At 39.1% G+C, this 18,142-nt stretch overlaps 1 protein-coding gene across 11 annotated transcripts in view; it reads left to right on the top strand.

The window, feature by feature from the left end:
• The first annotated feature begins 363 nt into the window (after positions 1 to 363).
• Positions 364 to 18,142, top strand: part of ehmt1b (euchromatic histone-lysine N-methyltransferase 1b) — a 34,418-nt gene continuing 16,639 nt past the window's right edge. For 2 of the 11 annotated variants that reach the window (XM_034311126.2, XM_034311124.2), the window contains exons 1-4: positions 365 to 623; positions 15,438 to 15,525; positions 15,633 to 16,123; positions 16,998 to 17,163. In XM_034311126.2, coding sequence (XP_034167017.2) covers positions 432 to 623; positions 15,438 to 15,525; positions 15,633 to 16,123; positions 16,998 to 17,163 — 937 coding nt within the window. In that variant the 5' untranslated portion in view covers positions 365 to 431. The other 9 variants (XM_034311125.2, XM_026928757.3, XM_026928758.3 and 6 more) reach the window with 9 other exon arrangements.

Genomic DNA, 18,142 nt, shown 5'->3' with positions numbered 1-18,142 from the left:
TAATTATAGATTACTACTTTAGAAAACTGTCCCAAAAGGCAAACTTTGGTTATAATAATACTGTAACTCATTAATATATTAACTATTGTTAATTGAACACTGTTATTTTTTATCCACACTGAGTACTATCAACTGCACTGGTAGCTGTTTAGCACGCTGAAGGATAAAGCTCCATTGTAAAGGTGGCGCTCTGCGCATTTCGTTTGCGACGCGCTATAAACTCAGAGAAGAAGACAAAAATCCCCCTCATTCCTACAGAGGCACAAAAAGCTTTAAAGCATGCTACAGATTCACACAGGATTACGTGGAAACGCGGGATTATAACCTCTTTAAACGTAAGACAGCCTGTTTAACAACAGTTCTTCTTCTAATTTTGGGATGCAACAATACGTTTTATAGGTTGGCTAGTGAAATGCAGCTCTTTGAAATAAATGAGGGTTTGTAGGTCGCAGTCATACAAACGGAGCTATTTGAATGCGCATTTCCTACGCATTGATGAACAACTTAAAGTCTCGTGTCATTGTGACATTTATTGCGGTTGGATTCCTTCTTTTACATCTTTGAAACAACTCCTGAATTTCCAAACACTCCACCTTATTTTGCTGGTCTCAAACATGCTAACTGTGGGTACTATCGTTGAGTCGTAAAGCGCTCTTTAGGAAAATAATACAACTTGCCCAGGAACCTGTAAAGTATTCAGTTTAAACGGAAAGTCTATGAGTGTGCTTGTGTTATGCTCGTTCCGGGGCCCGGTACAATCCGGCTTCTGATGCTACGTTATTGCTATAACAATAACACTGTTTATTTGTTTGTTGAATGGTTAAAAACATCACTCAGGGGAGCTGATGTTAGTCTTTTAAAAATGTTGTTATCAAATATTAATATCTGGTGCTTGCAGTGTTTGTGTGTGTGTGTGTTTGTGTAACATATTTCAGCCTACTGAGATTGTAAACAGTGTTAATATTACCACTAACTGAAAGTTAGCTGTTGCTGTTTAATTTTGTCTGTTTATGTTAGTTTTACATTTCAGTAAAATACCCAAACAACACACAAACTGAGTAGTTAGGACAGTCTTGATCTAACTGCTAGATCCAGGGTAATGATGTAATGAGTGAGTGAAAGTTCATTATTATTTAATTTCCTAATAGTACCACGTGATCAGTGTAACTCTAGTTGACAAGATTTTTTTTTTCAATTTGTAGCCAGATTTTGTGCTAAGAAATTGAAGGATTTTATTTAAGCAGCATACATTGTCAATTTGCCATGCCCATGTGCTGCAAACCTAAAGAAGCATGTGATGTGTTACATGGAGAACTAGCACTACTTGGCCAGTAGAGGGCGCCCCACACTTGCCATATTTTATTCTGTAGCTGCAGCCTGTTTCTGCTTCAAGGCTTCATGGTGGTGTTTCATCTGAAGAATATTTCTTCACTCGTCTTTTAGTAATTGCTTTATCTTGGTCTGGGTTGTGGTGGATCCAGAGCCTATCCTGGGAGCACTGGGTGCGAGGCGGAACACACCCCATTGTACACCCTCAGACCATCGTAAGGCACCATGTACACACACACACACACACACACACACACACACAAATGAATAATAATATGGATAAAGCTGGTTTTGTAAATTTCACTGGTGAGTGTGCAGTCATGCTTGTGCTAGCCAGCCATGCTGCTCAGTGTACATGTGGCCAATTTTGGCCCATTTGAATCACATTCTTCATGATGTAATATTGCTTTTAGCACAAACTCAGGCTTGGGATTGGAGAACCACGATGATTTCATAGACCCAGAATTTTGTTTGGGGTTTAATATTCAGAAAATCAAGCGATCGGTGCTTTGTATGACACACAAACCTCAAGTGACTTCCTTTCTTTTCTGGTCAAGAGCAATAAGGATTGTTTTTTTTGTCAGCAGCCATTGGCTTCCTGCTGGTGAGAGGCAATGTGGGGCCTAAAGGTAGTATGGTGAGATGTTGATTGTGCTTTCAGAGTTGTGTGATACACCAGTTGAGACCTGACACTGGTGCTTGGTTTATTACTTGGTTGTAATGTGTCCAGTTTTAAAAGATTCTCCCATGTAGGCAAAGGCTTTTCCTCTTACACAAACAGGAATTTGCAGACAATCAGCTTACAATTTAATAATGAATGGCACACCATGCTTTTTATCCATTTATAGTTATGCTTAATGTTGTGGAATGTCTTACAGATAAGTTAGTTACATTTACATTGAATTTATTTGAATGACTCTCTTATCTTACAGTTGCAACAGGATACAACTGAGCAGTTGAGGTTTAAGAGTCTTGCTCAAGAGCCCAAGAATGGCAGCTTGGTGGTGCTGGGATTTGAACTTATGACCTTCTAATCAGTAGACCAGTGCCTTAGCCATTATGCCACCACTTCCATGTTCCTGTTAAACCAGTGGTCACCAACCCTCATCCTTGAGATCTACCTTCCTGCATGTTTCATCCCCAACCAAAATCTAACACACCTGTTTTAGTTGATCACGAATTTCTTAAGGCAGTGATTAGATAGTCGGGTGGGGACGATTATGGCTGGAGCTAAAGTCTTCAGGAAGGTAGATCTCCAGGAACAGGGTTGGTGACCACTCTGTTAAACCATCGCTCCCTCAGCAGAAAAGTACAAGATAGAAATGTGCAAAGTCTTCTGTCCTGAAGACTTTCCCATGGTGGAAAACTTAATAACTGTTACAAAGCACTGAAACTGGAGACTCCTTACATAAATGTTAAACAAACATTTCCTTACAGAAAGCTTCTGTTAATAAGCATTGTTTATCAACAGTTACACATTTTCCTTTGTTAAATAACAACACATTTTAATCCATTTATTAGCTTAAGATTACGTCGAGTGTCCGCAATGCAAGTCCTTGTGAAATGATAATCTAGTAGAATTAGCGCATTAATAAAAATATATGGTTTGAATAACAGCTAGACTCTACTCTAGTGTCAGAGCTGCTGTTATACAAGATCGAGCAACACCTTCTGACCAATCAGGTTTGAGAATTCAACAGGACTGTGGTATAAGATATCGATAACAAAGGCTTTCATATCAAGTGATACTCGATACTGATCCTGTCATCTTCTCAGTAACTGACTCGACTTGCTGCAAGCTTCTGTTGAAAGGTTATGCAAAACATAGGCGTGATCGTGGCATATTGTGTCTCGTGTTCAAATGAAAGATCTGTGTAGTGTCAGTCAAAGTATCTCACGTTCATTGCATCAAATGTGACAATGGATTGGATCAATAAATGTCAAATGACATCCGATATTAATCCAGAGTTTCATGCCGGATCGGATGAGATTGGTACCAAGATTATGCCTAGTTACTTAGTATATAAGTAAGGCAAGTAGCATCATTGCAGTGTACTGAAAGTCCATTTGTGGAAGGAATTATTTGTGGTGAATCAGGCAGAGGTGCCAACATCTATGGTTCAGATGTAGCATTTATGATTTTTGAGCTATGATTTATGTTTTTTTAGCTTGGCAACTATGGCAATACAGGAGACACAAGAAACCTTTTTTTTTTGGTCAGACCAAATGCAAATAAAATTCCCCTGGCACAAAGGTCATTTCACTGTAGGGAAAAGGATGTGAGATGTGAGAGCCTCATTTGCTTCAGTGGTGGTTACTTTACTTTCATGCAAACATTTTGCATGTGAACTTTGCCTTCTAAATTTGAGAAACTCTGCTTTGTGAACCATTAGAAAACAAAAGGACAGGGTTGTTGCTTTCTGGTCTTCTCTGCCAACACTAGAGTTTTTGTGGTAAAATTTTGTATATGTTTTTCTGACTGCTAGGTTTTTCTTGTTAGCTACCATGCGCTACCATTTCAAACAGTTCCGTCAGCATCATCTGTAGATTTGGTGTATTGTTGGCACCTATGATCAGATAAACACGCGGGGAAATTTTACAATCATGCCAAATGTACGAACACTGGTGGTGCTTATGATGGTTGATTAAATTGTCTGAAATGGTAGCTCATTGGTTACGGTCATGTGCTAGAGGTCTAAATATACCAGGACTGCCGAAAAAACAATGTTTAACCCTCAGTTGCTCAGCTGTGTGTTTGGATTGTATCTTGTCTTAGTGGTAAGTTTCAGGGTGCTGTGTTGACATGAACATTGAAATTAATGCAACACATGTTTTAGTTGCTTTATTATGCAAGCAGTTAGGTCATGTGGTCAATTATGCCATGCATCACTTATACCAGATATTCCAAACCTAGATGCTGGGTTAGGCTAAAACAGACATTTCAACAATTTTGCCCTGTTGGTTTGGGCAAATTTCCAGATTAACTCAATTGAATCGTCCAAAGATTTTTGCAAAAAAAAAAATCCCAGCACACTGTGCAGCATTTTGATGCAAGAATCAAAGATCTCAAAGTTGCTGAACAAGGAGTTGGTTTTGACAGGAATAAGCTCTGAGAATATTAAGTAATGCTGGCTAGGTGAGTTTATTGTTAGGACTGTTTAATACTTTTTTTTTAGCTTCTCTTTAACTTTAACTTTAGCTTTATGTAATGCTTTATGTAGCTTTATGATTGGATTTGTAGTTGGATTCTGAATGAGTCCTATTGACTTAGATTGATGCATCTAAACTAGCTCGAGGTGCCTGACATGTTAGCCTTATTGTTACTTGATTTGTTATGAATTTATTATGAATATGTAGTAAAGGTGTTTTTACATCAGTCTCATACTTTGCGATTTTATATAATCTTATTATTGCTGATTCCTGTTATATAAATGTCAGAAAATAATCATTGGGATTTTTACTCATGTCATGTTTTTTATTATTATTATTATTATTATTATTATTATTACGTGGTTATTATACAATTGTGCAGTACATTTTAAAAATATCATTATCAGTAAAATACTTGCTCGAGACAGGCAGGTCTTGGTTTGTAATCATTGCTGTCCAAACATACATTTATAATATATATCATGCCGCTTTGTACAGATATGCAGAAATGTATGATGTCTGTAACAAAGCAAATTTTTTGAAACTCGGTTTGAACACAAAGCTGCATAACCCCATAGACTTGCACTGGCAATTACATTGCTCCTGCTAGTGTAGTACTGACGTACCAAAGTAATTAGCCAAGTCCTGAAGTATTTCACTTCAAATGAAACTGGCTTTACACACAGGGTTAAGGTGTGCCGCATTGCTTCCTAAATTATACAAATCTGGACATGGCTCATAAGTGATAGTTGTAATACAATGCCATCTGTAACTCTGTCTGTTTAGTGCTTTAAATAGGGCATTGCCTAAACCGGAACGGTTTAAAAAAACACAAACTTTACATCTATATCCCCAGAAACACTGGAAAACACTGGAGTTAGGTATGTCACTATGGTGTGTGAATTCTGGCTCTGATAGTTCCTCCACCTCAGCTACATCGCTCGAGTTCATAATTCGTATCAACTAGAGATGCCGTGATATCGCAAGTCTGGACGTGCTGTTTCTTTTTCTTTTTTTGCCTCAAAGTAGTGTAAATGTTACATGTGTAAAACTAAAGGCCTCACTTCATGTAGCCTACACAGACTAATACTGAAACAGCCCAGACAATTCTGGTCAGGCCCAAAAACATTACTTTTAAAGGTTTTATTGCAATTCAACTTAAAGACGTTGCTCTTTGTCTCAATATTTATAACGTAATCTCGTTGCACTGTCACTTCTTCACTCCTAACTAATGTTGGTGGGGAAATAATCACTGTTCAGTAAGTTTTGTTCTGTTGACTGAATTTCTTGTTATTAATGTCTTTTTATTAGGTCATTTAAGCATTTTAAAATTTTATCCGTTGTTGTCTGTACAAGTGCTCTTCTTTGTTTTGATGATGATTTAATGGTGCTGAAGCATTGTGGTTATTTTGACAGACGGTGTCTAATTACAAACTGAATTGATTAGACTTATGTTTGCTTTGCTATGGCACGTAGCTATCTAACAACAGACATGTCAAAATATATTTTCGGCAGAAAAACTAAATTTTTCGTCAAATTTAACGACAGGCCTGCCACAGCTAAGTGCAGTGTTTAGGTTATACTGCTTCAGGAGATCAGCAAGAGATACCAGAGCAAAACTGTTTAGAGTTTTAAATATCAGAAGCACGATTTTATGGTCAGTGTGGAACCTAACAGACAGCTATAATATAGCTTGAATAAGACTTGGACCTTCTTTTCTTGGTGAGGATTTGGGCTGCTATATTCAGAATTTGTTGACAGTTGTGTATGGTTGATGTTTCTCACCAGTGTTAGCAAATGTCTTATTTTGGCTATCATTCTCAAATGCTAATATGCAGCTTTAGAAATGCTATATACTTAGGAACCAAATAGTAAACCAGTGTCTTGGATTACACCAAGGTCCTTGACTATAGCCTTTGCTTTCACAGAATAGCCATCAAGTTCTAGGCAGAAATCAGCAACCGTATTGTGGGTAGACTTAGTACCCAGCATAGTAGTTCTGTTTAATCAAAATTGAAGAGGAAGGAAGTTTCTGTTCATCTAGCTTTTGTGTGCACAATCGTCCATATTGCTAAACTGTGTTGCTGAATGTAGCTAGGTTAATAGACAAATAGGTGACAAAGGTAACTGCTTATTGGTGTTTATTTGTAAAAATGCATAGTTATACCAAAATTCAAGAAAAAATGGCTAAATTTAACCTGGTCTAATATAGAGATTTAGTTCTATATAGAGATGATCAGCTCCAGGTATGGGGACCCATTGCCCTGGCTTACTATTCTAAAAATTATTGCATTTATAAATTATATTTATTATATATTATTTATTATATCTTATTATGTATGATGTGGGAAGTCAACAAATGGCAGCAGGATAAATTTAATTACCTGTGTACTTAAAAATATTAAATTAAAATATAATATATCTTTACTACAACATATACATCTTTAGTTATTTAATATAACAATAAAAACTAATGTATTTTTGCTGATCTTTTTGGAGAACAGTTGGGCCTATACAAAATGAAGTCAGGTTACTTATTTGTCATAGAACACAAAACTTATTACTTTTGTATATGTCATGTTTTGACTATTGCCAAATGAGAATTGCTTTTTTTTACAATGGAAACTTGGTTTGAAGCCAGCACTGGTGTTTCTGCACTACCCCATTCTTAAGCACAGACATGAATCTTTATTTGGTATGCTGGGCCTCTTTTCATTTTAGCCAGAAAATAGATGTTCACAAAACATTTTTCACCCTGCATAAAGTCTGAGATCAAATTCAACATGCATTCTGTTACCACCACCACTGGATCCACACACCATTCCATGAAAATGGCTGCAGTGTTGTGGTTTTTTTTCCTGCTCTTCCTTCTTCGTGAAGACCAGCAGAGCTCCAACTGAGCATGCCCAGAGAGCGCCATGTCAATGCTTTCTACAGAGAGTTGGTCATGTGACCTGAGAAGGGACGGTGCTTGTGCGGGAAGCTAGACTTTAGTCAGTGGAGCTTTACTCTCGCCCTCTTCCTCCTCTTCCCCCATCAATGGAGACCCACAGGCTATGCCAGGTACTGCCATGTTGCTGGAGGGCTCAACATAAAATAGCAGGATTATTAGCTTCTCTATTTTGCTGCCTCTCTTTTGGGAAAGCCAATGCCAGACATACGGCTGATCATTTATTTGATTCCCGAAAAAAATAGGCCAAGGTTTATCTTAGGTTGCTTTTTCTCTCTCTGTCTTTTTTTAATGCAACTTCTCATTTTTTCATTGTGATTTTGAATTTCTATTTGATTACAGGTGACTGATTCATCAGTTGATGTGTGCATGGGTACAGAAGCTGATCAGAAGGCCTTCCTGACAGTTGTTGGACAGAGACTCTTTGCAGGCTCTACCAAATATTCTCTTGTACTTCCTGTGATGCTGTGAAAAGAAACAAGGGTTTTTCATAGTGGTTTCTTGCATTGGGCAGAGGTGTAGTTTGAGTGTCAGTTGTGAGATCTGTAGATCAAACTATTTGATATTTACCAGGCATGGCAGCATATTTTCTGCAGCTATGAGGAAGAAAAAAGTGGCATTTCTTTGGCACTGGTTTTCCCTCTGCAGGCTTCTAATGAAGGTGTGCATTGAAAGGAGGCTTGTTCACAGCCTTGTTGTTGTTCCTTAAAACAAATAGTTAGATTTGTTCAAATAATGTCTCAAGACTTGGACAGATGGGTAGTCTACTAAAGCTAGACATCTTTTCCCCCCACACCAGTGATGAATAGTTGGAAAAGTTGCCGACTATATTATGGTAGATTATTATCCCTGCCTTTGTGCAGCCTCGTGGATTGAAGATTCAGTTAAGTTCAAGCTTAGAGTTGAAGGTTACTCTGATAAGGGCTTTGGCTCACTCTTGCATGCATGGACAGGTCTGTTTTCATTTTTGTAAGTTGGGTGTTGTATGTTGTACATGGCTACTTTGCTGTGGTTCCTTTATTGGAAAAGTCTTAGTGAGGTGTAGAAGAGAGCTGTTTCTCCTCTTCCTGTTAGTTCTCTCTCAATTACTCTCCCCTGCTGTATCCCTTTGTGGCTCTGTGTCTGTCTCTTGCCGTACAGCCAGTCAAGCAGAAGGATTTGTGCATGGAATGGTAGGCATGAAACTGAAGATTCAGCTGTTTTCTTTAGCTAAACATGACATGGGTAGCGCTTTCACTACGGTTTACACGTAATGAAACACCTCATGAAGACTAGTGGCTCTGATTCAGAGTAGTGCTTTGCCTGGCAGTCTGACGTGAATTCAAAATGGCTAATGGGGGGGTGGAAGGGGGGACTCCTGAGCATGCTCCATTGGTAAGCTTAGTCATCTAGTGAAGTGTTATAGTAAAAAAAAAAACAAGGCAATTGGTATACTACGAATGATCATGGCCTGCATGATTAAAATGTTTTGAGGCTTTTTAATAGCCGTTTTAATTTGGATTTTTTTTCTGGATTTTGAAAAGGTTTTGGAAAAAGTGTTTTTTTTTTAATTCTGTAGTATAAGCAGGTTTAGAAGAACATACTGTACCAATTCAGTAAACTAGATTGCCTTGAAGTTAATCCTTCTTTACCCTAAACTTAGAAATGCAAAGCTTCTAAAATGCATTTGAGGTTTTTCTTTCTTTTTTTCTTTTTATTTATAACCTTGACACACATTCAGTTTAATACCATTGAGTAGAAATAATACAGGTCAAGAGTTACAAAGTTAATTAGTTAGTTAGTTAGTTAGTTAATGCTGATCCAGAGATACAGATTGATTCCTATTCCTGATGATTCCTAGGGCTGTGTAGAAGCCAAAGGCTTGGATTAGTCAGGTTATTCAGTCTATCAGCAGCTCCCATTTTTCACTATGTTAAAAATCATTCTCTGTTTTTGGCCTTGAGCACAAGTCTCTCATGACAGCCCTGCCCTCCTCAGGCTCAGTGGAGATAAAGACCTCTGGGTAGACCAGATGAGATTAAGGATAACTCACACTGTTGGTTCTGCTTGCTGTTGTTGGACATCACGTTCCTTTTGCCTGCTCATACATCTGCTATATATTTTTTTGCCAGCAAAACAAAATGGCAGCTTGCTTTCATTGGTGACCTCCTTTAAGAAGAATTAAATAAACATTGAAATTCGAACTGACTGAGCATGCTCGGTTGGAGCTTTAGCAAAGCTGGCCAACAGAGGGAGCTGCTAGGTCACATGACCAGCAAGCTGGGTGAATGTCTGCATACAGGAGGAGGTGGGGAAAAAAAAAAAAGAAGAACAATCTGTTCGAAGCTCTCGCTCAGCCTTAATGGAGGCCCTCGGTAGAAAGCAGGTATGATGCTGCTGGAAGAGGACCCTTAACAAAGGAACAAGACCTCAAGCCTCCATCTTTGCTGGCTCTGAGTATTTGCTGGTTTTAGGCTGTGCTTTTTTCCACCATCTGCCTTTTATCCCTCCATTCATGTTCAGACCATTGAGAGTGCTAGCTAGAGGGGGAGTTCTCTTGTGACAGCCTTCAGACTGAGTTATGCACTGGTCTGGTCCATGGATTGAAGTAGAGACCACTAGGTCTCTTACCAGTGGCTCTCAGAGCTTGAAGCTAAATGTAGTTGCCTTTAATTCTGGTACAGAGCTGTATGAGGAGTCAGATGGTGTGGCTTAAATGTTGGCGGCTTGGGAACTTGCAAAGGGAGAACCCAGTGGATTACCACAGTCTGGTTAATGAGTGCATAATTAGGTTTTGTGTTAGGTTCTGTGTTAAATGGGAGGCAAAGAAGACAACTGGTCTCATCTCTTGGAAGTCTCAAGTCTTGGAAGAAGATAATCGTTTAAAATGCATGCTGTCTTTCATTCGTTGCTTGAGAACATTCTCCTTTGTTATTTCCTGTATTCCTTTTCCCCCTATGACTCATGACTACCACAAGAATTTTGGATAAGAGGAGAGAAATTGTTAGCAGGAATATAATTGATTTGTGCAGGTTTGGGCCTGTTGAGCTAGCCAGGCCAAACTAAAACAATGGCCTGCTGAACACAAAAAAATGAAGAATGCTGATTTTTTTGGTGGTGATTTATTGGTGTTGATTTTTTATTATTTTTTTTTTGAAAACTGCTTGCAAGTGAAATAGCAAAGAGGGGCTTTGTCCAGGCTAAGAACAAGAAACAGAGCTTATAACTTTCCTGATTAGTCTGCTCAGTGTTCCGCCCTTTGTTGGAGGAACCATTGAGATGAGTAAAGAATGCAGAGCCCCAGGTGTCATGGACAGTGGTGAAGGTTATTTTGCATCAGTACTGAAGACATGTCTTTGTTACAGATCTGGCCTCCTTTTTACGCAGTCGTAGTGTTGATGTTGATATATGTTTCTGTGTGTCTCACATGATTGTCTTTGCTTTGCCTTCAGTAAGTCATCATTCTGTGTCATTGTGGCGATATACAACAAGATGTGTCTTTGTGATCTTGTTTTTATTTTTGAAAAATGACCAAACATGATTAATTTTTTTGTGAGTCTGCTGAAGGTTGCTGGATAATTTCATGATTTATATTCTAGAAATATTTTTTATTCTTCTTTAGATGCCAAGTGATTGTGGCAAATTCTACACTAGCATGTGGTCTGTGTTTGTATCTCTACTTATATTTCTTTTATAGTGGTGTTACTTTGGTGTAAGGAAGTTGATTTTTGGAGTTGTATTTTGATTTGACCCTCTTCATTAACATCCGTGTATAAATAAGAAATGGACATATTCCAGAATCTCAACTGGAGCAATAAGACAAATTTGTTGTTTTTATCCATTCAAGGGAATTTATGAAAAATATTGTTTTATAAAAAAATGTTCACCTAGACGAATGAAAAATGGCTTGTGTTGCCCCAGCATTTGAAACTTGAGCTGTTTTATTTTATGCCATTTATTTTTGGAGCAGCAGCATGACAAATTCACTCGTCCATCAGTTGAGGAAGAATGGTAATCCCAAACAGGCTTTTCAAGTATTCCCACATGTGGAGTAGTTTCTAACCTGTACAATTAGGCTAATTTGTGTAGCTAAAATTATTATGATTCTTTTTTCTTTTCTAAAAACACTCTTGACACTATGGGGAGTCAGTCAGAATTGATAGATGATCCTCCATTTGCACAAATCCTACCCACACGTTCCTTCTGCCATAGAAAAAATTCACTGTGTCCTGTTGTATCAGTAAACAATCTGGTTACGAAATGGCGGTTGGAAGCAGAGGCCCTTCCCTCTTTCTCCTGTTCTCTATTGGAAATGATCTCTCTTTGGCCTGTAGGGGGAGGGCTTGGGAAGAAGAACAGGACTACTTCAAGGCAATGTTTTTCAGATATTGATATAAAACAGCCAAGCTTTTTCCTCTCTCACTTCTGCTAAATGAATATAATGCTGAAAATGAAACCATAGTAGTAAATTGTTCATGTTGCCGAGAGAAAAGTTCATCCCTAATGTATCAGTGTTTTAGATTGGGGTCTTCTCTTTGAAAGTGAGATGAGATCAGCTGGAGAGCTACACTGATGTCACATTATAAGCAATAGGAATGTGCTGATAAGGAAATTGGTGTGGAGTTAAGGTCAGGTTTAAACCTGTCATACCGGAAATGCCAATGGATAAAGTTGCAGTACAACATGCTGTTGGTGCAAAACAGAGCAAACATCTGGTTTAGCGTATATTATGGGACTAAAGTATGGAGGTGCTGCCACTTACTGGATGTCAGATTCTCAAGTTCTGGACATATCAATTTCTTTGTAGCCCGTGTATGTCTTTGAATATAATTTACGCATTTATTTAAGCATCAGGTTTGTTTCACCCAAACAGAATTCATGTTATGGCTGGGTCAGTGCTTCGTATGATCTGAAGGACCGTGTTTGGCTAGTTCTATGTTTGAAAATGCTATTACATCTTCAAGACTGAATTTGGTTTAGTGTCACTCAGTTATAGTGAACTGTGAAATTGAGTCAATTTATTATACTATTTGGATAGAAGATTTCTGACACGTCAAATAAATAATGTCTGTAATAATTATGATCGATTGACATAGGATCAGAAATTTCTAAACACTAGAAATCCCATGCATACTACATACACCTTCATTTAATACCTTTATTATAAGTGTTTGTTGGAAGCCTTTCAGTCATGCAAGCTGCTCTTGATCTTACCCAAAACCCCTAGAAGTGTCACTTCTCTGACAAGTAATCTGTTTTTTATTGTTCTGTATTTTGAATTCAGACAGTACTTGGTTTTTGAAAAGAACACTTTCTGGACTGTCAATACTGAAGAAAAGTGCAAATCCTCTTTTCCCACTTGGATATACTGGAATCTTTACCCAAATGTCAGATCAGACAGGATTTAATAGGATGTTACCCAGGGTTATTTCTACTGGTCATTTTATCGAAGGTAATGTACGGTGTAATCTTTCCAAATGTGTGCGCACATAGTCCATAAAAATTCCTGACATGACTGATTTGGAAGGGACTAAAATCCCAGAGATACTCTGGTGATAATGATATTATACTACCTCCCCATGTTAAACTAATCCAATCTGAATAGAATTATGATTCAGCCTGGATATTTTCACTCTTTTGATTGTTCTGTCTTTGAAAAAACCTGTTTCATGTACAGGATGCAGTATGTACATTGGAGGATGGGAAGCCAACAAGGTTGCTGGATAAATTCAGATGTTAGATGTACAAATCAGTAGTATTAAATGAAGGTACCAAACCAGCTCTGGAGCAGTGTTCCAGATGTTTTCAAGGATTGATTTTCAGTGCTTTTTTGTATATTTTTTTTCTGATATGAGCTAATTCCTCAGGCCTTTGGTGAAAGCAATATCCTGACTCAAAGAGAAACTGAGATAGACAGCCTTATCCAAAAAAAAGTTTGCCAACACTTGCGTCTTTGTGGAAAAACAATGGTGTACCTATGTTCACAAGTCTTGATTAAAGAGGAAGGACATCAAGACCACACTGGAAGCTAGAGTTTGCTGAGAGAGAGATTCCTTTTGGAGTAAGTGATGCACCCTTTGCTCAGGGTTCACTTTGATGGCTTCTCACATTGTCATTTATGGTTTTGATGGACCAGAACCTCAGGGTTGGTTAGGTGTGGGGGGGACTCTTATTATGAAGTGGCTCCCCTTGTGGTGAGAGAGGGAAACAGAAAGAAGGACCGACCTTTGTTGAGAGAGCAGCTCCAACGAACGGCAGCCATTTTCTGTGTCCTGTGGAAGGCAGCCAGCGTGGCTGCCAATCAGATGAGGAGGTTCTGGGGAGCAAAGGCATGGCTGGGGGAGGGGCAGCCAGGGGAAGAGCCTGGATTTTGCTGTAATTACTACACCTTCTGACCTCCTTCCTTTGAGCATGGCTGCTGAAAATCACTACAGTAGATGTTGAAGGCTGGCAAGTGAGTGAGTGAGAGTGTGCTATGAGTGCTTGTATAACTCTAGTTGCTTTGCAGTTGCCTCAGTAGATGGAGCTACTCGCCTGCTTCTATCCTTCTCAAAAGACAGCAAGTTTAGCACTTGCTTAGTGTTTCTCAGGTTTTCTTTAGATTTTTGCTCATTATTGATCTTGTTAATGTTGACCTGTTTGTTTCTGTTGCAGACTCCATGCATTCCCTCTTTGCTCAATGGTCCTGGATTGATCAGTGAACTCAGAGAGTGTAGATATGCTTGTGCCATTTTGACTGCCATCCTACAGGGAACAAGCCCTGCACTGTGTTGAGCAGACCGGCTATGGCAAAATCATTTCTGAGCCATGACACACCAGACTGCTTTGCCTCTTGTGCATTAGATGTCTTCTCTTTTTAAAGTTGTTTGGGCAAGGAAAGTTCAGTGTCACTGCATCTCAGGAGGACATTGTTTGTGTTAATTAGATCTTTGATCACTGGTATCTATGCCATTTTCCCTGTATGTCTTTCGCCTTTTTTGAGAGATATTCACACTGAGGCATCAAGAGTTTCACTGCTGTTTGTTTTTTACAAGATTTTTGACTTGAGTCAGAGCACGTTGACTGGGAAGGTCAGACTTTCTGGTCAAAGGCCTTGCAGATTGTATGTGAAAAAAGGAGCTATTTGTTGTAGTAGTGCTGGTTTTGTCATTTGTACATTCAGGACTTTGGGCAGGAACCAAACCAATTCTGGAGATGAGGCACTTCCTCAGTGGCTGAGCAGCTGGGACGCTCTACAGTAACTGGGTCAGAGGCCAAATGCAATTATTCAATACAACAGGGGCAACTAAAAAAGAGGGAGAGTATGAGGAAGGTAGGATAAAAGCGGGGGAAAGTTGAGAGACATTAATGGTGGGTCTGAGGAGATCTGGTTTTAGAAGCATATTTTCACTTTCTGTGAGCTCATGTTTCAGTAGGAAACACAAATGAGCACGGCTAATCATGCATCCACAAAATATCTCTTTCCTGTTTTTTTGTTTTTTGTTTTTTTTTCCATTTACTTGGAATTGGGACTGATGTTCTTGATTAATTCTCTTGGGCGGTACAAATCTCTCATGATCATTTGCACTCGGTATACTTCTTAATAACCCAGCTGTAAAAGGATTCATTATTCCAATGGAGTTTTTGCCAGCCAATCAAAGCCCCTGTTGTGTTGTTGTGTTGTTGAGACGCATTCCCAAAGGATGAGCTAGTGACTTCGTGTTTTTCCCCTTCTCAACCTCATGCAGACTGATAAAATAAGCTGCTTTTGAAATGTATATGATGAGCTAATCAGAGAGTTGGATGTGGTTGATACTATTCATCAGGGGAAAAAAGGATTTGATTTTGAGCATCTTTCTTTGAAATTGCAGCATTTGCAGCAGATTGCCCTGGTTCTCACTGTGTGGCATAACAGTTAAATTTGATACCATGTAGGATATTAGGACCTTTAAAACACTGCAGATACAATAGGCCTCTTTTTAAAGACAATTGAGTGTATTTTGTAAGTCTTGTGCCATTTTTATCCTAAATATGTTGTTTTTTTTTTCAGCCTGCTGGTTTGGTCAAAGGGATCACAGGGAAGAGAGAACCAATGAAGACTGAGATTATGAAAGACTCACACAATGAAGTAGAAGACGGTAACTTCACTTTTAATTTTATTGTTCTTCTCTATAACTTTGTGATTATTATTTGATCCATATGATTGTTTTCTATCCATGTACAACATACTGTTTTGTCTTTTCAGGGCTTGAGGAGCCCTCAATCAGGCGAGTAGAACCTTCCAAAACAGCAGAGGAGCTGAATGGGACCTTTAAGAGCACAGAACCCAACAAAGCTCAGCAGGACCTTGATGTCCAAAGGTCATCCACCCAATCTCATGCCATGGAGAATGGACTCTCAGAAACTGATCCTCCTCACGGCTCCACAGTGGGCAGTAATGGATATATTCTCAGTAAGGCGCAGGACGACTCGCCAGCTACCCAACACAGGACTAACTGGTCCCCTAAGGGAACTTCGCCCGTAGGGTACGCAGCTAAAACACTCCCTCTTTCAGCTACATCCCAAACCCAGGGCCAGGGAGCTTTAAGGACTAATACAAGCACAGGGCCCATTCTGGCAGAGGGGCGCTTGGAAAATGAGACTAAAAATGGCACTGCTACGAACACGCCTCCACGTGTGACAGTGCACAGAGCACGCAAGACCATGTCCAGGCCAGCCTCGAATCACGCACTAAAGGTAATGTGTGGTTCAGCTAACAATTTGAAACTTATTGCAGGAGGTGGATAAAGATTCAGATTTACAAACAAGCCATTCTTGGTGGAGTCAGTAGTATTTTGAACCCGAGATCTGTAGAACTTGAAACATAAGAAAGGAAAATTGAGCAACACATGACAAAACAAGAGGCAACCATTCATCTTCCATGTACATGCGCAATGCAGAGCCATGATTTCAGTGGCAAGCAACAGCATGACAAGTGACATTTGAATTTTCTCAATTCTATGTAAATTAGATATGACATTTTAAATCACAATCATTCCTTAGACCAATCCTACAGCATGCATGGTCTGATGTTTCTTCAGTTCTCTTCTCACAGCTTTAGTTCCTAGCTGTAGTTAGTTCCCATTTACTTTTTGACACACAAAAATGGAATAAAAACTATGTAAGAATGGAAGAATAACAAGGGTTTCATCTTATCTCACCATATCTGACCTCTCATACAATATTTATAGAGACTTTACAAAGAAAAATCAAGTAACATAAATTAAGATAAGATAAGATAAACTTTATTAATCCCCAAAGGGAAATTGTTGGTGTAGCTGGTACCGCGAAGCTAGTACGAAGTCTGGCACGTAACATGTAACCACTTTTCTCACTGATAAGTACATTATTTATTTTGTGATTTACCTAGTTAGCTTTAGAAGTTATATGTAGCTACTACTGTATCTCTGGACAGTGCACACCCACAAGCAACAACAGTAGCGGTCATAACACACCCAAACTAGAAGTGACACCAGAGACTTGCTAGTGTAAACACAGGGTTATTTCACGATCATCTGATTTTTACTGTGATGTAAATCCAGAGTTAAAGTGATGCATTTGATCTCTGCAGGTTTTAAACAGGGAAATAAAAGAGCCAAGCGTGGTGAAAGGTGAGAGTGTGGACAGATCAGAAGCTCAACCGCCTGTGCAGGCTCCTCCCACTCAGAACCAGCTACCTCAGAAGCAAACTGATGCCACACCAGCACCAATCACCACACCAGCCAAGCCACACACAGGTTACATACTAATTTGCCATAATCTTATCAGTTTTCAATACACCAGGCACTCTGACACTTATTCTAGTGAGCTCTGGAAATATTGGTGCCCTTCATGAAAACTGACATAAATAAATAACATGTAATAACCGTTATTTTGAGGCCAATGTACAGTTTTATTTTTAGCACAAATAAAGAAAGCTTTCTAAAATAGTTCGGTTTTAAAATTACCACCACCATTAATATTTAGTGAAGGCTTGGATAGAATAACAGAACTGAGTCTCTTCCTGTAATAGATCTTGGACCACTCCTCCAGACAGACCGTTTGAATCTCCTTTATAATTGTAAGTTTGTGTAAAAAGAAAAAGAAAAAACTTGCAATAAACTGGTTGCATAAGTGTGCACACCCGTTTACAATGCAGCATGTGACTGTGTTCAGAATTAACCAAGCACATTAAAAATTCAAATGTTCAGAAGTGATTGTCATACACCTGTAAACGATGAAAATGATTGTGGCTCCCAAATGGCACAACAAAAAAACGTCCGCCCTATCATCTGGAGATTGAATCCCGAAAATGCCACAGTTGTCCATGCCTAGGAGTCCAAGAGAGCAAAATTGGCCGTGCTCTCAGGGTGGGAGGGATGGCATACTCTCTCTGTCTTCTGTCACTCACAGTGACACTAGGAAAGTGACATCTGTGAGTGCATGCAGCGTTCCTCCGAATGTGTGAAGCTGCATGAGCAGCAGTTCAGAAAGATGCAGAGGTTGGCTTCACTTGTGTCAGGAGGAAGCAGGTGTTAGCTCCACCCTCCCTGGTTGGTAGATGGTGTGTGATATGGTGACGTGTGAGAGTTGACAAGATCTGAGTGATTCTGATTATCCCCAAATAAAGTTCAGCTTGACGTCTTCATGGTTTCATCCGTCTGCTAAAGCCATGGTTCACAAAGCATGATCTCATTGTCTTGATCAGGAGAGGGGTACAAACGAATTTTGAAAACG

This window comes from Pangasianodon hypophthalmus, chromosome 15 (assembly GCF_027358585.1).
Source record: "Pangasianodon hypophthalmus isolate fPanHyp1 chromosome 15, fPanHyp1.pri, whole genome shotgun sequence".
Classification (NCBI taxonomy): domain Eukaryota; kingdom Metazoa; phylum Chordata; class Actinopteri; order Siluriformes; family Pangasiidae; genus Pangasianodon; species Pangasianodon hypophthalmus.
Note: the sequence above shows the minus strand (reverse complement) of the source record. Positions and strands in the feature narration are given on the sequence as shown.